Source organism: Squalius cephalus, assembly GCF_949319135.1.
Source record: "Squalius cephalus genome assembly, chromosome: 20".
Classification (NCBI taxonomy): domain Eukaryota; kingdom Metazoa; phylum Chordata; class Actinopteri; order Cypriniformes; family Leuciscidae; genus Squalius; species Squalius cephalus.
In genome coordinates, this window is record NC_137141.1 from 32,200,884 (window position 1) to 32,226,823 (window position 25,940).

The 25,940-nt window shown below is 35.3% G+C and overlaps 2 protein-coding genes across 4 annotated transcripts in view; one reads left to right on the plus strand and one right to left on the minus strand.

The window, feature by feature from the left end:
* The first annotated feature begins 5,241 nt into the window (after positions 1 to 5,241).
* mrpl33 (mitochondrial ribosomal protein L33) lies at positions 5,242 to 10,310 on the plus strand. The gene is made up of 4 exons (XM_079852599.1): positions 5,242 to 5,370; positions 5,686 to 5,704; positions 6,093 to 6,199; positions 10,172 to 10,310. Exons 1-4 carry the CDS (start codon positions 5,349 to 5,351, stop codon positions 10,219 to 10,221), a joined length of 198 nt encoding a protein of 65 aa, XP_079708725.1. The 5' UTR covers positions 5,242 to 5,348; the 3' UTR covers positions 10,222 to 10,310.
* A 347-nt stretch (positions 10,311 to 10,657) lies between these two features.
* Positions 10,658 to 25,940, minus strand: part of rbks (ribokinase) — a gene marked incomplete at its 3' end in the record, with an annotated part of 32,977 nt that continues 17,694 nt past the window's right edge. For 2 of the 3 annotated variants that reach the window (XM_079852577.1, XM_079852576.1), the window contains exons 8-9: positions 25,728 to 25,916; positions 11,082 to 11,255 (exon numbers count right to left, since the gene is read on the minus strand). In XM_079852577.1, coding sequence (XP_079708703.1) covers positions 11,082 to 11,255; positions 25,728 to 25,916 — 363 coding nt within the window. Of the gene's footprint in view, positions 10,724 to 10,776; positions 11,256 to 25,727; positions 25,917 to 25,940 lie in introns of those variants that run through there. The other variant, XR_013819343.1, reaches the window with a different exon arrangement.

Here is a 25,940-nt window from a genome sequence, read left to right on the forward strand (position 1 = left end):
TCTTAAAAAAATCGTACAAATTCGTACGAGTGAGGTCATATGAGTTCGCACGAATTAGCCACCTTGTAAAATTTGTACGAATTGCCTTGAGATCGGTTTGGTATAACAGATGTGGGAGGCAAAACATATAATATAATGATGATCACACGTGCATTTTACCTGTTTGAATTGTCTTTATTCATTAAAACTGCTGCAAAAGATCTCCTTACTGCACCATTGACACTTATTTACTTTATGAAAAACATTCCAGATTTCACAGCAAAAAGACACGTGCTCCATAGCCTGAAGGGGGACATTTCTACAATTAAAAGGCCTTTTACTTGTTAAAGAATGATAAGCTGTCAATCAAACAACAGAAGGCATGTAGTAGACTGTGTACAGCAGGTTTTTGATCATGTTGACCATTTGTAGCCTTAGAAATTTGCGTATCAAAGATACAGTAGGCTTTATAGGATCCCCCAGTGGTTAAATCTAGCTTTTAATGTAGTTTATATGTCTATGTGGTGTTTTTTAAGCCAAACCATATGCAAATTCAACACCATTGCTGAGTATTTTCTCTTTAAAACTGCTGTGAACCAAAGACAGTCTCAAAAACGCGGTCTGAGATCGCTGGTGTTTCTGACGTCACAAACTACCTAAAGTCACAAAGTAACCAATCAGATCAATGCGCCGGCGGGCGTTAGCATATCATTAACCGCAAACTTGCAGGGAGAGTCTCGAGAGATGCCAGGTTATCCCAGTATATTGATATGAAAAATCGGGTGTATGATAGTTTATGATGAAATATATGCCTTTCTCCACTGACGTTCTGAGTTGTTCAAAGCGTTTCTGAGGATACTGATTTTTAGAAGGCAGACTGAACATTAACACATTATTAGCTGTTTGAGTCAAGCAAAAGGCTAGTCATATTAATTACCGTTATGTGTCCGACGTTGTAAAGAGCGATACCATTGTGCAGCGTTTACCTCAGTAAGTTGACCGACCGAGTGGATCTCTGAGCTGGTGTGAGTGAGTGGAGGCGGGGTAAATTTGCATATTCATGGTTCTGCGTATACTAAATGAAGCGACCCAGCAAGCAATAGCTGCCATTTCAGCATCTCGGTTAACTATAGACCCGATATAGACCGGCTATGAGTAACCCACTTCTAGCCAAAATAACCTTGAATTTGGTTACATGTCGTTTTTGCTAAAATAACTTGTGAGATGAATGATATTCCATCATATAAGCAAAGTCAGCAGTGATTACTGGTGTTTGGTTTCTATTTCCTTGACATGTGCTATGTGTTGTATGTGCGTCTATTCTTGGGCGATGGTTAGATGTCTATACAATTTTCACTGACAGCCCAAATTTTGCCTTGTTTTAGCCTAGACGTCTGGGCTGTGTTTGGACGGCTATTAGACGTCTTTTAAACGCAAAATTGCTTGCTGGGAAGGCTGTAGAGTTACATTGAAGCTATTTTAAGGCATTAAGAATTCTTGGTAACACTTTAGATTGCAGCCCGGAAAGTAGTACATAATTAATACGAATTTACAGCGTAACTTTCGGTAATAATAGTGAAGTACTTCCATGTAAGTATTAGGGAACAATATGCAAAGTTTGGGGAATAAAGGGGTAACAACCAGGAGAATTAAAAAAATATTTATACTGTAAGTATTATAGAACTAAGGGGTACTTATTCTACTATTATGATACAGCAATCTTACATTTGGGAGCAATTTAGCAAGAACATACACTGTGCACCTTTTAGTAATAATTGTGTACCAATACAAGCTGTATAGGCTTTTTAAAAATAACAGGGTACATATCTATGCATTTATACAGGTTTTTTTTTTTATAGCAAAAGTGCATAAGTTTAAGTTTGAGCTTACATGCTTCAAGGCAAGTAAAGCTAAAACTATTGCATTTTTTTATATATATATACTTGGAAATATACTCTTGTTCCATGTAGTTACAGGGTAAGTGTGACATTGACAATAAAAAATACATACAGACAATCTTATAATACTGACTTGGAAACCTTTATAAATTGGTCCCAAATGTTATTGTTGTATCATAATAGTAGAATAAGTACCCCTTAGATCTACAATACTTACAGTAGCCTATATATATATATATATATATATATATATATATATATATATAAAGATATTTCTCCTGGTTGTTACCCATTTATTCCCCAAACTTTACATGTTGTTCCCTTATACTTACATGTAAATACTTTATAGATACACTATAATTACAGAAAGTTACACTGTAAAATCGCTTTAATTACGCAGTACTGTCCGGGCTGTAATCTAAAGCGTTACCGAATTCTTTTTTTCAAAAATATTTAAATATGTCATTTTGGTGATCAAAGACGAGTTTTAAGGGATACAATTATTGACTACAGGGGGACCATAAAACATTATCACTATGTGAAACTAAATTTGAACTTTATCAGGTTATCTCTGTCTATTTCGTAATTTTGGAATATTTGACATGTAGGCTGATCAAACTTGGCACCTTCTCTCTTGCACATGTGTCTATTGCAGCATGTAGTGATCACATGCTTGTTGTGTCAGTGTCCGTAAGCAGGGTGGATCCGTACATAAAATCTGGGAAGATGTGAGCTAATTGAGCAGCCTGAATGAAACGCTTCTTCTGCCTCTGTCAGGTCTCTCCGCAGAACCATCATCTCGTGACGCAGGCAGTTTCACACACATCCTGCCAGCTGGTAACAGTGCGGCCCATCCAACAATTCATTTCCTGAACGCTGTGATGGTCTTCCTCTTGGCAGTATCGTTTCCCCTCTTCCAGTCATCTCTATTTCTAGAGATTCTGTCACCCACATTGATCTTGAATATGTGCTACTGGTCAGCGAGTCGAGCGCGCCGTCAAGACCACATACACACTGTGTTGTTGTTGGAATGACAACCACATTTAAAGGAACACGCCGACTTTTTGGGACTTTAGCTTATTCACCGTATCCCCCAGAGTTAGATAAGTCCATACACACCCTTCTCATCTCCGTGCGTGCCGTAACTCTGTCTGACGCACCCACCGCTAGCCTAGCTTAGCACAAAGACTGGAGGTAAATGGCTCCAGCTAGCATACTGCTCCCAATAAGTGACATCAGAGCCCTTCTACGGAGAGCCTTGGCACTTCCTACTAGCCCCATTGTATCGATCTTGGTTGCAGTTCCATTAGAATTCCACTGGGGGTGATCGCGGGCGAGTGCAGACTGAATGGGAGTCTATGGGGCTAGACGGCTAAATTAGTCTCTTTCACCCAATTGCCGTTGAGAAATCTCAGATTTGATTGTAGGTTTTGCAAGTTCAACATGGGTTATAGGTCGAAAGTTGAATGAACGAGTACTTATGTCCTTTCGATTTCTTACAGGTTGAGTTGTTGTTGCCCATAACACGCTAGCATTCTGCTAATGACGTCAGCATTCTGATGTCATTGACATTTTTAAAGCAAATCATCATTGCTTTTTAAAGCAAATAAGTGACTCTAAAAAATCTAACACCCAGCAATGTGTAATTTCTTTGCATCTCCTTTCGAATACAACATTCAAATTACTAGACAAAAAATTATATCCTGAGAAAAGTGGATTTTGATGGGTATTTCGCCATAGACCTCCATTCATTCTGCACTCGCCTGCGAGCGCCCCCGCATGGACAGAGACGTGTTACTGCAGCCAGTCCTGAAACCGGAAGTAAGCAGAGAGTGCCAATTCTCTTCCTATTAGACATTCTCTGGTGACATCACTCCGCAGAAGTAGCAGTGCTTCGCCTTCTGAGAATATAGTTCCCAGTATGTATACGGTTAGAAGATGTCTGTGTCTCATGTGACCTTATTATTCGTACACGCTGTGACTGTACAAATCACAACACGTAAATAGGAAAATGTTGGTGTTATTTGCACTTATTGGGAGCAGTATGCTAGCTGGAGCCATTTACCTCCAGTCTTTGTGCTAAGCTAGGCTAGCGGTGGGTGCGTCAGACAGAGTTACGGCACGCACGGAGATGAGAAGGGTATGTGTGGACTTATCGAACTCTGGGGGATACGGTGAATAAGCTAAAGTCCCAAAAAGTCGGCATGTTGCTTTAAATGCAAGACAGAATCCCGTAAATTATCGTGTGTGCAGAACACAGTCACTAAAATTCAACTACATTCTTGTGAGTGGACTACCTCAATAACCCAATACAGAATACAGGAGTTACTCCAAAATATTAGTTTTCATTGTGAGCACAGATGTGAAACACTATCCCAAACTCAAATGGTTGTAATTCCTGAATGCTTTGGAATAGGTTGGTTTATTTTTAAAGAAGACACTCAAAAATCGCTTCAAAAATGTAAAAAAGGTATAGACTTTTAAGTTTACTGTGTAACAAATGAACTGTACTAAAAAAAAAATTGTATTTTATACAAAATATATTTTTACTCTAAAATTGCTATAAAATCAAAGTCATAATACTTCTATCACATAACAGTCACCAAAGGAACCTTAAGTTTCAGACTTTTCCGATGATATGTGTTTTGTCAAAAAGTTTATTTAAATTTTATTTTAAAATATTTTGTAAAACGAAATATGACACCGACCACTAGGGGAGGAGCCCGCTAAAATGATTTTAAAAAGGATTACATTGTCTTTAGTATTATGTAAATGAACAGTGTGTACTGTTTCTCTATGTTGCATCGAGATTTTATTTGTTGCAAAAGTCCGCCGTATGACGTGTATTACTTTTGACATGAAAACTAAATATACCTTTGCTTTTTTTTTTCCGTATCATTGTTTGTTCATTGTAAGAGATGCAACCTTGCTTCACTTCCCTGAGCTTGTAGTTATGTGTAAGTTCTGCAATAAAAAGAGATATATATATATATATATATATATATATATATATATATATATATATATATATATATATATATATATATATATATATATATATATATATCTTTTAATTTGTTTTTATTCTTGTATTTTCCATTTTAATTTTATTTAAAGTTTTAGTATTATTGTTGTGTATTTTTGTATTATTAATTTTATTTAGCCTATATAGTATATAGTTTAAGTTATTTTAGCACAGTAAACAAAATGAAAATGAGAAATGTTGCTTTTGCAACTAACTGAAATAAAATAGGCTACGTCTAAGTTTTGAAAAAATATATTTTATTTTATTTCAGTTAGCGTTGATTTTATTTCAAGTACCATTATTATCGTAATTGATAATTCGTGGTGACGTAGATCCCACATGACACCGGAAGCACTGGACATTGAGCCGGAAACTTTAAGTGACAGGAGCTCAATGTGACATTTCGGAGCGGTTATTTCTTAACTGTTATAGCTAGAAGAATAAGAATGTTTCTCACTACTGTGAACCGTGAGTACATCTATAATCATATAATATCTGCAAGACCTCATTGTCTGCATAATAGTGTTTGTAGACCGCAGAACAGACGCGTCGTGTAGCGGCTAATACTGTAACTAGCCAGCAGTTTCACCTATAGATGTATAATGTGCGCATTTATGTGTCCCAGTTCAAATATATGCCATAAATATTTGTTTTTAGATGTTATTTAGTGATTATCTGTTTATAAACAAACATATATACACATATGCCCTATTACATTTGATCATATTGTTAGTTGCTAATGCTAATTATGTTTGGTTTCTTTTTATTTATTTCTCAATCTAGTTGCCAAGAGCAAATCGAAGTGAGTATTCCTCGTCCTCATTGCAGTCTGATTACATATTTAAACTGTCTGAGCACTTTATGCTTTACTCTTATGCAGAATATACTGCTGCCATGCTGTAATATGTGTGAAAAAGCAATGTTAAGTCCTCATATCTCCTTAAATTTGAGGTAAAAATATCATAAATGTATCAGACTTTAAACAGAGATCATGCTGTATAATGCATTTCACTGTCAAGTAATGTTCTGTTCTGTTGTTGAACGTTTATCAAATTAATTTGTGAATTTTAGTCTGGTTAAATGCTTGATTTAAAATGAGTTTTGAGATGTTGCCTGGTTTAATGTCTTGTTTTATGACAGAGACACTGAAGTCAGTGCTTTGTTCCACCTTGAATCTTCTCGTGTTTCAGGACGCTGCTGGTTCAGATGATGAGCGCGGCTGGCACGGGTTACTGTTTTAACACAAAGAGGGGCCGATTGAGGGACAAGCTGGTTTTGCGAAAGCATGACCCCATAGGTGAGGTGAACCATCAGTTTGACTTCGTATACAGTACCAGTCAAAAGTTTGGAAACATTACTATTTTTAATGCTTTTGAAAGAAGTCTCTTATGCTCATCAAGCCTGCAATTAAAAACAAAAACAAACAAAAAAAAACAGTAATATTATGAAATATTATTACAATTTAAAATAATGGTTCTCTTTTTTAATATATTTTAAAATGTAATTTATTTTTGTGATGCAAAGCTGAATTTTCATCAGCAAGTACTCCAGTCTTTGGTGTCTTATGATCCTTCAGAAATCATTCTAATATGATGATTTGATACTCAGTTATTATCAATGATGGAAACAGTTGTGCTGTTTAATATATTTTTTTGGAATACTTTTTTCAGGATTCATTGAGTAAAACGTTAACAGCATTTATTCATAAAAACAGCATTTATTCTAAATAAAAACATTTCTAACAATATAAATCGTTACCATCATCACCTTTTATCAATTTAACGCATCCTTGTTGAATTAAAGTACTAATTTCTTAAAAAAAAATAGTTATTGTTCCCAAACTTTTGAACGGTAGTGTATATTGTTACAAAAGATTTCTATTCTAAATAAATACAGTTCTTTTTAACTTTTTATTCATCAAATAATCCTGAAAAAAGTATCTCAGGTTATAAAAAAAATATTAAGCAGCACAACTGTTTCCAACACTGATCATAAATCATCATATTAGAATGATTTCTGAAGGATCATAAGACACCAAAGACTGGAGTACTTGCTGATGAAAATTCAGCTTTGCATCACAAAAATAAATTACATTTTAAAGTATATTAAAAAAGAGAACCATTATTTTAAATTGTAATAATATTTCATAATATTACTGTTTTTTTTTTTTTTTTGTTTTTTTTTTTTTTTAACTGCAGGCTTGATGAGCATAAGAGACTTCTTTCAAAAACATTAAAAATAGTAGTGTTTCCAAACTTTTGACTGGTACTGTAGATCCTGTTTTCATTTGAGGAACACAAACTAAGTGGCTCAAAACGATATATTGTGCTTTATGTCAATGTTATTACAATAGTAGAACCTGATCTGATTTTCAAGGACCCCAAAAATGATGATAATTTTGAAAAGGACATGTAGGACAACCCTGTTGCAAAGTATAAGGGCAGCTATAGCCTATATGTTCATGTGAAAACACCTGTACTGTATAAGGAAATATTATGTACTGTATCTTATTAACTAAAAATAAACAAAAATACATGGCTTTTTACATTGTCATTGAGCTAAAGCCAAATCATTTCACATAAATTCTGGAAAATTCAGTTTGTATTAAATTATTCACTTTGTTAGACTTATACAGTACTGTGCAAAAGTATAGTATTATTGTAAAGTAAAGTTTAGTATTATTACACCCCAAAAAAAAACATAAATAAAAAATGGGTTTAAGTCAGTTATTTCTATCTTTTGCTGTAGTGTGTCAGTAGGAAATATCAGTTTACATTTCCAAACATTTCTTTTTGCCATTAATTGTAATAATCCAGTGAGATTTGTGTATGCACAAGGAGTCTGACAGCAGCCGGTCTGATCTGATCTCACCATCATCGAGTCCGTCTGTGATTACATGAAGAAACAGAAGAAACTGAGACAGACTAAATCCAGAAGAACTGTGGGAACGTCTCCGAGACGCTTGAAGAAACCTTCCTGCAAAGCTCCCTGAAAAACTATGTGCAAGTGTACCTGGACAAAAGCCGTTTTAAAGTTAAACGCAAAGGGTGGTCACACCAAATATTGATTTGAGTTAGTTAATAGAAGTTAATTGATATATACAATCTATTTATGACATTATTTTTGAAAGCATCCTCACTTTACAGCATTTTTACACAAGTGCCTAAAACTTTTCACAGTACTGCACAATTAATGGCAAAATGAATGTTTGGAAATGTACATTGATATTTCCTACTGACACACTACAGCAAAAGATATAAATAACTGGTTCAAAATAATGTTTTGGTGAAATAAGACTTTTGCACAGTTTTTTTTAATGAATTAAATTCAAATGTATTCATATACCACTTTATATATATATATATATATATATATATATATATATATTTATATTTATATTTTTATATATATATGTATGAAGAGTTCAGATGCAAAAGCCTCTAAGTGCCATCTGAAATTTTCTTCTAGAATAATTTTTATCAAGCTTGTATATTTAAGTTCAATAAGTTTAGTTTCACTTAAATGGCAATGCAAATTGCATATTAATTGTCATTTAAGTGAAATTACGGAACTTAAATATATACCTTAAATAAGGTAAATAAATATAACTTAAATAATATACGTTTTATAAAAATGATCATTCTAGAAGAAAATTTCAGATGGCACTTAGAGGCTTTTGCATCTGAACTCTACATACATATATATATATATAAATATCATTCCATAGCCATTTTAATATTGCTCTAACCCCCCAGTGAACGAGATACTCACAGATACAACAGATATGCAAACTATTCCTGAACATATGTACATCCCAAGGAAGAAGAGATAAACACTTAGCAATAAGTATTAGTAACACTTTACATTAAGGTTTCATTAGTTGTTAACATTAGGCATCTGCATTAGTTAAACTAAATTGAATACATTTACAGGATTTATTAATCTGAGTTCAGTAAAAACTCTTGGAATAATTTTAGCATATTAATGAAAATGGCATTGATGTATTTAGTCTTGATGGACTAAGATCTGCTATGGTTGGTGTTGATCATGGACTTGTTTCTGCTAATAGATACTCAGACACACTGCTGTGAGCATGTCAGATAAGCTGATGATGCATAAGAGTAGCCTGGAAATCCAGACCCAAATCTGAAGTGTGTGTGTGTTCATTGTTAGTTCAATTTTAGCTAATGTATTACAGTTTTTCTCAATTGTTTACACACAAATCCTGGTACTTGAGACACACTGACCACAACATGTAACTCATTCACCACCCCCCTGAACCAATTCTGCTAAACTACAAGCACAATTCGTGCTTTACACTCAAATTGCAGTTCTAAAACACACTTTTTTCAAAACACTACACACAATTCTCTGCTTTTGGCATAATTTTCATGCAGAAAATCTCTTGTTTTCACAAGGAACACACTGCCATTCAAATATGCACACTGACTCATCACATGGGCAAACACCCGTCACACAGTTTTACAATCAGCAGTCAGAGCTTTAGCATAAAAGGGCAACAGGTGAGCTCTTCAATGGAGCAATGGATGCCAACATTGGATTTTTTTTTTTTTTTTTTACTGTAACTGTATAGTCAATTCTTCTGTTGTTTTGTATGTAGACCACTGTATGTGCAACTTTGTGTTGGTTGGGATGTACACTGTGTACATCGTTTTTGTGTGTTCTGAGTATAAAAACAATATTCTCAAACATTTTACAACACACTTATGTACTGTCTGTAGTAAGTGTACTACAGACAGTACATACATAAGTGTACATAAGTGTAACACTGAACCAAAAAAAAAAGGCCTAAGTCATTATGATGAATGGAGAAGTAGTGTTTTCCATTCATCATAGTGTTTTACATTGAGCACATCAGTGTTCAACTGGTTCTTATAAATGTCTATTCATGTGATGGTTTGTGTGTGTCATTTGAAAACAAAATACCATTTTGAGAAGAAATAACATTGTTTTGAATGTAAAGTTTCATTTTGCAGGAGAATTGAGGAGTTTTGCCCATTGTGTGTGTGTTTTTTTATTTGTGTGTAGAGTTCTGAGAATATGAGGCATGCTTTCAGAAAATGTGTGTAAACAATCAAGAACTAAATGTTAACAAACGAGACCTTATTGTAAAGTGTTACCTAAATATTTCCCCCCCCTAGGATTATCTATAGAATAATTGTGATCCCATAATGTGATTTCATGATTTCAGCGCTTGTTACATATTTCAGTTAATGTGTTTCTCTTTTCTCTTCATTGCTCTCCACAGTGAACAAACATGTTCTGTTCTTCGAGAAGAGGAAGATACGCTCTCTTTAAAGAAATGGGAGAAACTTGTGATACAGACACTGAGAAAAAGGACCTTTAAAGTGTTACTGGTCACCGTGTGGTGATCAACTACGCCAGAAGAGCCGGATCACTGCAGCTGTGGATAACTGGTGTAATGAGACCAGAAACAGGATGATGTGTTGTTAAGACCATTACAAGAAGTCCATTATGTTCACTTCTTTTGTTTCCTTTTTTCTACCAAGGCAAAGTTGACCCTACAGCAAACAATGAACCACCCACTCAATGACAGATCGCTTTAGGCTGGAATAATTAGCCAGCAAAATTTATTTTGTAGAAAGAAAAAAAGAGAGATCTGAGTACATAATTGTTACCACAAAAATAACAGCAATTCAAACATATGAAACCACCTGTGCTGTTTGTGCTTTCTTACGTATATAGACATTTTCACTATGACAACTGTTCTTATCTTCAATGATGCTTTCTGGGAATTGTTTTACTCTCGATTACAACAAACAGACCGTTACTTAAATTCCTGAACTTTCTCTTTCGAGATGAACTTACTCTTGTTTTGAACAAAACTTTGACCAATATATAAACCTCTTAATAGTGAATTGTGAGAAGTATGGAAGCTCGTTTCCGCCACTGAATAAAAAAAAAAAGGTAATTGCAACTTTTTAATCTCACAATTCTGACTTTTATTTTCTCAGAATTGCGTGAAATAAACTCGCAATTCTAAGAAGAAAAGAAGAAAATTCAGAATTGTGAGATGATATAATCATCTAGGCTAGGAAATGACATCAAGAACTCTCCAGTACTTGGTATTGTTTATTATACACACAGTAATTCTGTGGACACTGTGCACAGATTACATTTTTTTTGGTGTGTCACCTTCAGAATAGTTCAGTTGGCAGATCCTTCTGAAATGGAAAAGATGTTTGAGTGCCGACCGTCTGCACAGACACTGCTGCGACGAGGTTGGCTCTCCTGGCCATCTCTTCCAGCGGCATTGTGGGATATTGGGCCATGTAGAAAGCCAGAGCACCGATGAAGCTGTCTCCTGCTCCCTGTTGAGAGTATTTTTAGTTCAGGTTGTGGCTTTAATGCTCATAATGCAGTTGAACAGAAGAACACTGAATTTTTGCAAAACAAAACATGACAGCAGGGGGTGCCGTCATACTTTTCAATGCTAGTGCGTAAGTCCAAAGGTTGAAACTTTGCACACAAATCTGGGGAACAATATTTGACTAAATAAATATTAAACCATCAATTGATCCTGACCGTATTTAATGATGATGACATGACTTTAATTCCCTGTTGAGTCATTTGTGTTTGCCGTTGTGTAAGGCATGGTGAGTAAGTGTGTAGATGCTGACTTGGGCACAGGTCACCGAGGTCAGTGTGAAACAACACGCATGCTTCAAGCTTTTCTTGACCGCTGTCATGCCTCAGAGTCTTGTGAAGCTCTTCTGTTATGAGACATGCAGCGTGACATTTTGTGTTCTGCAACTTTTGTTTTCTGTCCCTCTTAGTAATTTCACTATAATCAGTATGTTTGGGGGAATCTGTCAACAACACGTCAAATCATATCTAACCTCAAGCTAAAAAAAAAGTACAACATTTTGAGGCATTAATGCTAATTAAATTTTTTTTTTTTAAATCATACTGTTCATATAATATGTTTGTTGGATTCAGTATATATCTGTCCCTTCAGCTGAACACTCAGATACACTACCAGTCAAAAGTTTGGAATAATATATATATATATATATATACACATATATACACATATACAGGTGAAACTCGAAAAATGTGAATATCGTGCAAAAGTTTGTGTATTTCAGTAATTCAAATTAATATATTTATAATATATTTATTTATAATATATTTAGTATATATAACTATACACATATACATGACTATACTTTTCAGAGGGCCGACATTTCTGTATTTAAAATCCTTTGTTTTATTGATTTCATGTAATATTCTAATTTTCTGAGATTTTGAATTTGGGGTTTTCATAAGCTGTAAGCCATAATCATCAAAATTACAACTTTTGCACAATATTCTAATTTTTTGAGTTTCACCTATATATATATATATATATACAGTGCAATGCATAAGTTAATACACCCATGCTAAAGTTGACTAAAAAGAGGAATAAAAAATCATATTTTGGAAATTGAACTTAATGCCTTAATTTAAAAAATCCAGCCTTTTAGGACACCAATTTTCTTTGTGAATGAATAATGTATCGTAAATAAATAAATGTTCTTCCTTAAAATACAGGGTGCATAAGTGTGTGTACACCCCTATGTTAAATTCCCATAGAGGCAGGCAGATTTTTATTTTTAAGTATTTTTTTTTAATTAATTTTTAGGATACTATGCATCCTGATAAAGTTCCCTTGGCCTCTGGAATTAAAATAGCCCCACATCATCACATAGCCTTCACCATACCTAGAGATTGGTTTTATTTCAGTTAGCCTAATAGCTGGTTTGATTTGCATTGAGAGATGATCTTATGGAAAGTACTCCATGCCAATCTCTAGGTATGGTGAAGGCTATGTGATGATGTGGGGCTATTTTAATTCCAAAGGCCAAGGGGACTTTATCAGGATGCATAGTATCCTAAAAATTAATAAAAAAAAAAAAACTTAAAAATAAAAATCTGCCTGCCTCTATGGGAATTTAACATAGGGGTGTACACACACTTATGCACCCTGTATTTTAAGGAAGAACATTTATTTATTTACGATACATTATTCATTCACAAAGAAAATTGGTGTCCTTAAAGGTTGGATTTTTCCTAATTTTTTTAATTAAGGCATTAAGTTCAATTTCCAAAATATGATTTTTTATTCCTCTTTTTAGTCAACTTTAGCATGGGTGTATTAACTTATGCATTGCACTGTGTATATATATATATATATATATATATATATATATATATATATATATATACATATTATTCCAAACTTTTGACTGGTAGTGTAGCTGAGGTTTCAGCTGAGGGATAGATATATACTGAATCCAACACACATATTATATGAACAGTATGATTTTTTTAACGTTTAATTAAATTAGCATTAATGCCTCAAAATGTTGTACTTTTTGGAGTTTGAGCTTTTGACGTGTATAATATATATATAGTTTTTATAAATGTTGAATGAAGTTTATGTTCGCCAAAGCTGCATTTGTTTAAACAAAAATACATTGAAAACAGTAACATTGTGAAATATTATAATTTAAAATAACAGTTTCCCCGCCAGCGTTTAAAAAGAGAAGTTGCCAGTTAGTGGCAATTTTTTTTAAACAAAATATTCATGTCTCAGAATATTTTGTTGTATGAATATCTGAACATGCAATATGTCGAAAGAACAGATCTTCTTTTTTTTTTTACTTTTTTTTCTTGCTTAATGTATTCTTGAATGTGGGTAATGTATTCCTGTGATAGCTTAATTTTCAGCAAGCATTAGTCCAGTCTTTAGTGTCAAATGATCCATCAGAAATCACTATGTTGACACTAATATGCCTTGGTGAGCATAAGAGACTTCTTTCAAAAACATAAAACCAAATTAATATCCTAAACTTTTGATATCACACACACACACACACACACACACACATACACACATTTTCCAAAGATCATTCTTTTTCCGAGTCATCGTTACTGCACACTAAGACCCACTTTTCCATCTCCACTTGTATATATTTAATTATATATATATAAATGTGATAAGGACACTGGCATGTTTCACGGTGCCTGCGGGGGGGTAGACCGGGATCTGGGGGGAGGGGTAATGGCGGGTGTTGAGTTTATGATGGGAAAGCACAGAGGAATGCAGTGATGTGCTCAGATTTAACCGCAGATCTCCCTGTCACTGGTTCTCACAAGTCTACCAGATTACTCATCTCAACGGCTCTTAACCATCGATCGCTATTACACACCTCTGACTGTCCCTTCAGTCTCCTCCGTATCCACAGCTGTCTAAACTCCCCTACTGATTGATGACGGGATGAAGTGATCTGTGCAGAAAAGAATTCATTACAAAATGATCACGGTCCACCTTTGCACAGTTAGACCATCTGCAGTTAGACATATGGTGTCATGAGAACATTTCTGGAAAAAATTCTCTTGAAATTTCGGTAATGTCTCCACGTTGTCCACCTTCCGGCGTCTGCCTCTCTTGCTCTAATAAGATTCGTGCAGCAAGGAATGTGACACGCAGAAATAAAGACAATCGTTATTTTATTGCTGGAGGTTGCTAAGTGGTGTATTGTTAGTCATATGGTCCACTCAAGTCCTCCTGAGGAGTTTGTATTTACAAGTTTGAAAGTCGTGTTTACAATGTTCAAGTCACTTTCATCGGAGCAAGATAGCGGTGTACCTTCTCAACTACACAAAAATACAGCAAGGTTTTTAACTCAACTTCTAGAAAATAAAGAATTGCATCAGGTGTGTTAAGTAATTTATGAAGCAACTGTAAACTTTGTTTTATATTGTATTGGTATATTACAATGCTATTATATTTTGTGTTGTAAAAAAAAAAATGTCACTGCTAAATATTGTGGTATTCTGCCATGTTTCTCACTGACACCCCCTCAACTCATAAACATTGGGGCTTAAAGAAAATCCTGAGCTTCCAACTCGTATTTATGACTTTTTGGTGGTGTTCATGTGCATTCATTTTGAAAATACGATCTTTCCGTCATTTCTGACAGTCCTTGTTGCAACTTACGTAAAAACAACAACAACAGCAACAAAAAAACCCCGTCAGCTACAAAATTCACATTTGAGGTATGAGTATAAAGTTAATGTTAATGAACAAAAGGTGAAGTTTCCTGAATGAATGTTAACCACAGACCTTTAATCTGCCATTCTAAAAACCAGTAAGAAATTAGAGAACCCAGTGCGAATTAGACTTGGGTTGGCCTACAAATTATCATAATGAATGAATCCATTGGCAAAAAAGATGCCATTTTATTGACAAAGAATTTTGATTTTTTTTTTATTTCTCTCTAATTTGTGTAACCAACTGCTAATGAAAATGAAAACTTTCAGTCATTTCAAAATATAGTCGGTGTGAATACATCATATGTTAATAAAAAAGTGGTGTTTAAAAAAAAAAAAAAAAAAATACATAGACACCATGATGTGTTTACCATGCTGAATTGGGCACAACTATTATATCTCCCAATTCTGCATTAAAATGATCATCCTTGACTTTTAAAAAGTCAGCTTTGGTCTTCACAGGCTGCATGGTTAGCCTTCAAAAGTGAGAATGACTTCTGACAACAGTTGACTGAAGCATGATGTATCTGTAGTGACACCAGTAGCTTCCAAACAGTCCCAGATAGAGCCGTCTGTCAGTCATATGACAAAACTATTAGATGTGGTCAGTCAAAGACCGAAGTCTATTTTACATTACGGTTCTCTGGAAACTTTGAAGATGCAGGACAAATTGCGTTCTCCAAAAAAGTACAGTTTCTCCAGAGCGTTATGGATGTCAGGAAATAAACATGAAATGCATAGAAAACATGAAATAATTTGACTTCTGACGTATTTCCAAGTGAAAAGATATTGAGAAAAAATGTAGTCTTGATTTTATCCAATGGGAATTATTAAGTAGATGATGAAAAGAGGGTCCTATGGGAACCATGTGGTTAAAGAGGAGGGGTTTGAAAAAGAAGAGGAATTGGTGACTTCACCTGAAAAGTAAAGTAGTTTCAGTGAGGATAACAAAGACAAGCAATTTTTCATTCCACAGATGAATTGTGGACAATTAATACAGGAACGTGTGTCAAGGAAATGAATATGATTCATTTTGAATGCATGTTGAAGTCTGACAATGTGATACTAAACTAATATCTACAGTAATTTGGTGCTAGTTCAAGATTATGGCCATTGGAGTAAAAGCTTGGGAAAACATGATGGTCATCACAGTTGGAACAATATTTGTATCACAACACTTTACACCTGCAGTGTTGCGGTATAATAATTTAAAAGGCTATAAAAGCAATGAAAGGAGTGGATGACTCAAGATGGCATTCAATGCCAAAGATCATACTGAGAGAATGACCACAGATTCAAAACTTAAAGAGAGCCCAACAACATGTGATTCTGTTGCTGCTGAAAAACCATAAGGATTTCCCAAAGGGTGGTGTATCATAAAGTGTTGGATGGTACAAGCTTTAGAGTTTGTTGACGGTCAAATCTCGAATCTTTTAGAAACCCACTTGTGGGTCTGAGTGGTCATCTTGTGTCACCAAAGCACATGTTGCTAGGACATGGTTCCTCTCAAAAGAATGGCTGCTGTCCAAGCGGCTCAGTGTGGGTTCTTCTTTGTGGGTTTCATTTACAGTCTCTTGGTGTGACGACACCAATGTCGGTTGGAGGCATTCAGTGCTTTCCGGTAAATACTCACCACCGTCTGCTGTAAAGATCCCTGTGGTGGGTCCTCTATGTCTCTTTTCATGGAGGTGAAGTTTGGCTGATTGTGATTGTCTGAAACAACTACAAGCCTTTATTGTCTGGTTTTGGAATTGGGTTGACATCCAAATGTAAGAGCACAGGCCACCCACAGTCCATGCTGTAGGGTCTCTGTGAACACACACACACACACACACACACGTTGGCTGCAGATAGGATCACTTTCTCATGAAAGGGTCGGTCAGTGTTGGATTTATGAAGGCTTGTGTAAGATATATGGAAGAAAGGGAATGATCTTAGAGCTGGTGTGTAGCCACACAGAGGGAAACTGCTTACTCGCCCTTCCAGTAGTGTTTAACCGTGCTTTTCATGTAGTGCCATACCACACGGCTTTTGATGTGATGTGAAGCTGTAAAACTGCCAAAAGATCCTTTTAACTTGAGACTGCTTAGTGTCCAAGAGAAAGGATTCCTTGATCAAGAGTACACAACGGCACGGTCCATTTGAGATGTGCGTAATGTCCTCTTAAGGGTGACAGATGCGACCCACTCACTGATTTTCTTTCAGCGCACAAAAAACCAATTCATCTGCTGAGTTAAGAGTCCAACCAACTCTCTTCGCAACCTCTGGGAACAACATAAAGATGTGAATTCTCAGTCGTTGTTGATGGGCGGTCTCTCATTGCTTTGGCATGTCCAATGCGCTAGTGTAACACCTCCCCACCTTCACTTCAACCTAACAACTATTTGATCAAAACTGTTTTGTGGCATTCCCTCTTTTCCTCAGCGAAGGAGCTCATCGCAATGACACCAGCTGTTGTCCATGATGTTCACGTCCACGTGGTGCTTCTGTTCTTATTTCTGTGAACTTAATGACTAAAGAGAGGCTGCAGTAAGTGACAGAATCTGTGAGACATGCTTAAACGATTACACATCTTTCATTGCTGAGTCAATGCGACAGACCCAACAGTGAGGAGTGATTTACTCAACAATGGATAAATGTGACATTCTGTTATCAAGTGTTTCAAGTTTATCAGCGGGCGGCTGGCTTAAAATGTTATAAATAGGCTATATCCTTGGAATCAAACTGAAATATTCCCATTTCTGTCCATAACCAATGGTTTCTAAGTAGTTCTGTATTAACTGCAGTGCAAACTAGGGCAGCGTGATATATCGAAATATTGCAAATGTGCATATCACGTTACGATAACTCAGTGAATTTAATAGTTCAAAAGTTTTAGGTCGACGCAGAGAGTAGACTGGACACATGACCGTTAGATACGTGTGGCATGCTTAATGTTATTAGGCGCAATAAGCGAAGTAATCCCGATTCCAGTTCTCTTCCACAGTTTATATGGCCAAATACACACAAAATGATGTCAAAATGCCCGTCTTGGTGAGTATTCACGTAAACACAGTCAGTTACATCTTAAGTGGAGTAAACAGTTGAGAAAGAACTCAAGAAGCCGTGCAGCTCTTAAAGTGACAGCATCCTAATAATCCTGTTTCTATCCGTGTGCTTAGTGCTAATGTTAATCAAACAACAGTAGACAAAGAGAAAATCACTCACTGCTCTTGACTGAATAACTTTTGTAGCTTTAATAAGAATCAGTATTTAGTTCATACAGTGAAGACTTAGCAGTGTTTTTTTTTTTTTACATTTGATTATTTAATTTCTAACCTAATGTAGGCCTACCTGAAACCACAAACACCCTGATTTAAACTGATATTAAAATGACTTACTTTTTATGTAATGCTACAGTAAAACTTTCTATATATTTAAAAAAAAAAATCTATATATTTAAATATAATTTACATTTATTTTACACACTTAAAGCATGATCATATCACATTTTGAATTTCGCATTATTTAAAGACTTATAGTTAAACTCTATATATAGTTAAGCTATATATATAGCGGCCCTAGTGCAAACTGAGCCACATAAACAAAAAGACAGCGTTTAATTCATGCAATACCAGAGCTGAGACCATTCCATGCCTATTCTCTGAATAACAGGGGTTGTTTAGTATGAAAGACTGGGATTTGGTGACACTGCAGAAAATCCTGGATCCAGTCCAAGGAGCACAGAGCAACACTGAGCTTCGTGACTCACACCACTACGCTCAGAGTGAAGCCCGGTAAACACTTTAACCTCCTATTGAATGTTTTTTAATGACTAAAGATAGACCTCACAAATAAACACAGTCGCCACATACTGTTAAGAAATGACGACAGTTCTCTTTTTGGTCTTAACCGGAAGTGATATTTCATCACTCTTAGAGAATAAGCCGATGGAAACATGCCTTGCTTCTGTCTAGCCGACCGTTGAGATAAAATCTGGCACTTGGCCCCATTCCCTCCTCCTCCTGGTTTTTAACAAGTGGGGGAAAAACAGAGTTACTGGAAGAGGGATCAGGGCATCCAAAAGAGTTAAACAACTCAGGATTTATGGGTCATCAAAGTGCACGGGAACAGGCCGACCGCCACGTGGAGACCACAGCCAGGCGGACTCCCGCTGAGAGGATCTCTGAGTCACCCAGAGAGAGCAGGGCGGCCCTGGACAATACTGTGCTCTTTATATCTGAGTATGTGCGTTTATGAGAGGCGTTGTCAGAAATATCGATATGTATCGATACTGAAATATCTGAACTGGTTCCAATACTCTTTTTCGGTAGTATTGATCAATTGACAGTTGGACACACACCCGCCTCCACTCACTCACTCTGGCTGAATAGTGCTTGTAATGCGGGTCATTTTACACATTCCCGCACCACTGATCTATTTATGTGGCGATCTCATAAAGCCACCTCTCAAACATGGCGTATTGCGATTAAACAGTGAAATACATACAAAATGATGTCAAAATGCCCGTCTTGTTGAGTATTCAGGTAAACAGTCAGTTTTGGAACATAATATTTGAGAGAAAACACATGTTGGTGTCAGTGTATCAGTATATTGGAGAGTGTTTTGGATTGCATAAAATAATAAAAGAAACTAACAAATACATGGTGAAAGAAGTGGTAGACAGCAGAAGAGGGGATTGGGATGATTTTTAATGAAACTTGGGAGGCGGATGGCCGTTACTCTTTCACGTATCTTAGCACGTGGTGTGTGCATTTGTATGTGTGCATTTATAAAAAAAAGTGTCCTAAATGAAAACTGCAACCCAATGTCAAAAGACTTGTATATATGTATTATATTTCATTTTTCAACTTTAAAGTAGGGCTGTCAAACGATTAATCGCGATTAATCGCATCCAAAATAAAAGTTTGTGTTTACATAATATATGTGTGTGTATGGAGTATAATTATTTTCTCTATATAAATACACACACATGCATATATATTTAAGAAAAATGTGTTATTTATATATAAAATATTTATAAATAATATAAATTATATATAATATAAATATATATACACAGTATATACATGCAAATATTTCTTAAATATATACATGCATGTGTGTGTATTTATATATAGAAAATAATTATACACCGTACACACACATATATTATGTAAAAACAAACTTTTATTTTGGATGCGATTAATCGCGATTAATCGTTTGACAGCCCTACTTTAAAGTGTTAGTTTCTTTCGTTCGTGATTTTTCTTTTCTTTGTCCATTTAAATTCTGTTTACAAACTCACCACACACAGTAATGGTCAATAACTGTAATTTGTTGAAAGCTAATTTTATTCTGAAAAAGATGACATGAATTTTACAGTCAAAACATCTAAATATGTGAAAAACACCTATTTTAGCTTCAGGTTCTAAAGGGTTAAAGTGACAGCAGCCTAATATTCCTGCTGCTGTCTGTAACTTATTTTTGTATTTAAAATTTACAACATTTATATAATAAGCGAGTAAATCATGAAACCATTTTCCAAACCGTGTTTTCGTCTTATCCTGAATCACTATGGTACACCTGTAATAAGTGTTTATATTAGGAATATTTTAGACTAGTTCGGGTCTTACCACTGCGGAGTAGCCCAGTTCCTGCGTGACTCGTCATAGACAGAAACAGAGAGAAGGAGATCCGGCTACAATGTTCTTCCGCAAGACGCATGCAGTTCTGTTTATTAACCACTAGAGCGCCAAAAGTTACGGACTGCAGCTTTAATCAAAGAACAAAAGACAAAGAGAAAATCCCTCACTGCTAATGACCGAATAACTTTAATTGTTAGCAGTAATCTGTATTTAATTTATACAATGAAAACTATCCAGCGATATTTTACATTTGATTACTTTCATTTCTGTAGTATTTCTTACCTGGATAATACTGTTGGACGCACCTGAAAAACATAAAGCCATGTTTGTTTCATTTCCCTCTTTATTTTTATTGTGCAATTTGTTCTAATTTTATTACTGTTTACTTTTTTTTGTAAATCTAGTTCAACTATTCAAATAAAGCCTCCATGTTCTCTGTGTAAGCTATAACAACAAAATTACTCAAATGATCAAAAAATTAAGTTAATAAATTATCTGTATGGCGGTATATATGGCAGTTTTCCCCGTGGTACAGAAAATGGTATTGAATATCGGTATTTTTCAAGGTATAGTATCGAAGCTGGAAATTCGAGTATCGTGACAACACTAGTTCTTTCCTTATTGTGACGAATATTAGAATAAAAAGGCTTCTCAAACAAATGTAGGGCGAGACTTGATTTTTATCATTGGGAATGGATTGGATCGTATGTGAGTGACAGGTTGTCCCGCCCTCACGCTGAAAACACATCATCAGAGAAGAGAAGACATGTTGTTGCATCTTTTTTTATTAAAGAGTACAAGGGCATGAATAAATCACTGCAATATTTCATAAAAAACAAGAATTGTCAATGTTGCTTTACTGGTGACTTTAAACGTTTTCATCATTGAGAATGGAAATCAGTCAAATCAATGTATACAAACAAATAATGATTTAATTGTTTAATTTAATTTATTTAGGGCTAATAAATGAAAGAGGAGGCAGTAAAGGATGAAAGGGAAACAGGATATAATGCAAGCCATACTTTCATCTGCATGTTTCACACTAATCGCTATGCCACATCTCTGGTGTAATAATCTATGTTTTATGAAAGAAAAAAAAAACTGATTTAATGTGGGTTTGAAAATTTTTGATTTTCAAAAAAGATTACGTTTAACGAGTCACAAAGTTTAACACGTCATGAAGAGAACAGATGTCGTTTTAAAGCTAACGTTTTTGGTTGAAAATTACGAGGGCATATGAATTTTAAAAAAAACAAGAATTGTCAATTTTGATTTCCTGGTGACTATGCTGAGAGTCACAGCATATTGTATGACATATTACAACCTAAACTTAACTTTTCTTAGTCAAATGATCTGAAATTTTAGGAAACTTATTGACACATACTCATGAGGGTATGCAGGGCTCCTTCTTTGACATCATATATATATATCCATTTGTTTTTGCACCACATGACTTTGTTTAAAAAAAAAAAAAAAAATATATATATTTTTATTATTTTTTCTTTTCTTTTTTTCTTCATTTTTTTCACATTTTCATTTGCAAAAAAATATTTTTACACTTAAGTTGAGATGATTAACACATTGAAATTGCAACATCTGTCATAAAAAGTTAATTATGTTATCTTTTGTGTGTATGGAAACAATTGACATCTAAGGTTACTGTATATTTTTTACATGGCATAAAAAAAAACATGAAATTCCCTATTTTGTATATTATCTTTTTTATATCAGTATTTACAAAACTGCATCAAATTTGAAAAAGCTATTTACATATATTAAATTTTTTATAGAAATTACTAAAGAAAAATTTATAAAATGAACGTTATTGTAACATTGCGGTAAGGACACTTTTTAAGAAGATGACCCGAAAAACATAAAAAATAAACATGTTCCAGATTAAAATCTTAACGACTACATTCTATTTTGTGTACATTTTTATATGTATTATAGACTGTGATGGTTAAAATTGAAATTCATAGAGGTTGATTTTTTTAAAATTGGGATAGTCAAAAGTGCCCGTAGTTGCAGAAACACCCATATATATATATATTTGTCTAAGTACTAAGCCTTAAGGCTTTTTATGATATTAGGACAGTTGATTGAAGAAGAAGTCACAGTGACAAGTCTTTTCACCGGAAGTCATCTTTTCGTACGACTGTGCAGTGATTATCAGAAGAACTCTTGACTAAAAGAGATAACAATGAGTAAATGGATATGGTCTATTAAGAATTCAGTGCTCATTCTGCTGGAAACTAAATGGATTATGAAATTGAAAAAAAAAAAAAAAAACATTTAGTTCTCAGAATTTCTCCAAATAAATTGTTTTTCTTAGAACTTAATGTGGGCTTGCAGTAGGTGTGGGATGAAGTTATGAAATTACTTATTAACCAAGTAAAATGTGGTTCAAAAATGAGAACTGAAATGCAAGCCAGAATAATAAAAATAAAGAACGGAGAAGCAGTGCAACCTGTTTTGAGGCATTTCTGGTCACTGACTAAACATACTAAACATATTTTTTGCATCACACTATGATGTATCCACTTTTCGTTCTGTCTTGACGCATTTCTAATAGGTGACTTGTTGTTCTTCACAAGATTCCCTATTGGTGTTTAAAAAAATAAACAGGAAATATGAGCAACTGTGACGCCAGATCAACCGAATCCAGGCGTAAAATGAGTACGTGTCTTTAGAGATTACAATCAGAAGAGAAACCAGAAGAACCACATCCACAATTAACATGAGATTGTGTGAAAGTGTGAGGCAAACAAGTAGCCATATTTAACTAACACGTACGTACAACGCCAGACTGAACTCATGACGACAATCAGCAAAACAATCTGTTTAGTAAGAAATGACGTGAAACACCAAGAAATACCCTATCATAACTCCGATCTCACTTTTTTCTCTTCTCGTGTCAAGATTAAAGCGCACACCACAGCAGAATCCAAATATTTCAAGTGATGAAAAAATTGTGTTTACTACCCATTCACAACATACTACTTCAAATATGAATCATCCTAGTGGATCATGGGCATATTATGACTGATGACTCAATATCATTCACACAGATGACTAGTAGCATGGCAAACTTGTAGGGGTATAAAAACATCTGGTTTTCTCAGACACTATGTCATACAGTTAAGCTTCACGTGGACCACCAACGACCATTCACAGACTATCTGATGTATATTACATACAAAAAAAAAAAAAAGGAAAATTGATCTATCCGGTATGATTGGTGCACGGGTTATCCATACGTTTTTGTGGCATTTAAGATACTCAAGCACAAGCTTATAAAGCACAATTTTAAATTCTTTCTTTGTTTTATGTTATGTCTTATAACTCAAATAATACTACTACTTATGTATTGAAGAGGTGTTCCATCTGAAGAGATGGAAATCATAGACTATATACAGTACAAGGTCTATATCCATTTTCAATTTCCATTCAATGACGTCAATGCAACCATTCGCTCTAGAATTTCCAATGAGATGCCATTCTTTTGCTCATCAGTCTATTACCGGTGTGCAGCTGAACTGTGGTTGGTTTGTGAGTTAGATGGACTCTGCCTATTTAAGTAAGTGACGTGCTCTAACATGAGAAGGCCAAGTATGGGAACCTATACTCTGAGTTTGTCCTCTGCATTTAACCCATCCAAGTTAGTGCACACACATTAGGAGCAGTGAGTAGCGAACACACACACACACACACTGCAAACCGTGATACACACACGGATCTTGCTTAAGTTGTGGGTACTGAGGGTGGAAGAGAGCAATATCTGCCACCACTGAGAATCAAATCCGCAACCTTTGGGTTACAAGTCTGACTCTATAACCATTAGGCCATGACTGCCCAACTGGTTCTTGGCCAGTTGCAAAGTTCACATTTTCAATTTATTTGTATAGTGCTTTTCACAATACACGTCGTTTCAAAGCAGCTTTACAGAAAATGCGTGAAACCTGCAAAGTGAACCAGATATCTACAGTCAAAAGGTTTCTTCTTTGTGTCATTAACTCAATGAATGCTGTTATAAAAAAAAAGGAGTAAAGTGTTTTCATAGGTTTGTTAGAGAACCTACCCAGGAAGAACCGCTAGTGTGTGGTGAGTCACAGACTTTGAGCGCCAGATATATGTGCTGCAGATAACTAACTCAATATGCCACATAATACATTTATTCTACTTCAACACACTTCTGGAGCACTGTTAGAGAAAAAGAGGATTAGGTGTACAATGTTCAGATTTTCTCGAGCTGTTACCTAAAACATGTTATAAACCTGCCAGACACACACTTTTGATGAAAAACAACAATTATAGGGACTGAACAAAACTATACTGTCTATAGCCTGGTTTCCATTACAGATTTGCGCAAATATTTGCGATATTTTCTAAATGTTGATTGCGAAATGATGGCATTTCCATTAACCGATGTTATGCAACTAAAACATAATTTTTCCTCTCACCAAAAATAATGGCGACGGATGTTGGCAGGTTCACGTAGGTTCATTGCAGCCACCGCACTAGCCATTATTTTTAATGGAAGAAGACGTAGGCGATGTTATCCAAGCATTAATGGCAAGGAAAGACCCTTATACTGGGGAGCGGACACGTATGAGGTGTTTCTGGGAGGTTTTCACAGAGGAACTCCTTTAATTATTTTGTCTTTTATGAGTTTATAAAAGATTCGTCTTCTGTCCAAACATACCGCGCCATCTTTAAAGAATGATCATGTGACTTTTACGTACGCCAGGTGACCTGTAAATGTTTCCATTGCAGTTTTGCGAAATATTTCTTTTTTTAATTGCCTGAAAAACCACCTCATGTGAGCGCAAAAACTTTTTTTGGGGGAGTTTTTGCGAAATTGAAGTGTTTCCATTGGGCCATATTTAATTTGCGCAATTTGAAGGGTAATGGAAACGCAGCTACTATGTAGGCCTATGTAAGCATGTGAGCTCCAAACTGATTTTTCTATGGGCTAAATGTTGGCCCAATCTGAATTAGCCCATGTGAATCTCATATAGATTCTGATTGGGTCTAATTCAGATGGTTGACATGGGGAACATACCTCGAGCCCAAAACCTGTGCCTACCAAGAAATGTCAACAGTCAACCGCAGTCTTACCGTGGTATCGGCAGCAGTGACGGCGGCGGTGGGAATGTGTTTAGGGGCCGTGTTTGTGCACTCACACACCACACAGCCCTGTGGCCCCAAGGTGACAATAACTGAACCACAACTTCTGTGTAGCAGCTCCAGGCCCACTCGACTGGCATCCTCCACTGAGGTGACGGACAGTCCCGTCAACAGCTCGGCCTGAGAGGAACACCACAAGATAAA

Coding starts and splice junctions, on each gene's coding strand:
- mrpl33 (XM_079852599.1), top strand. CDS start 5,349: ATGTTTCTCACTACTGTGAACC. Junction 6,200..10,171: donor GCGAAAGCATGACCCCATAG/GTGAGGTGAACC, acceptor TGCTCTCCACAG/TGAACAAACATGTTCTGTTC.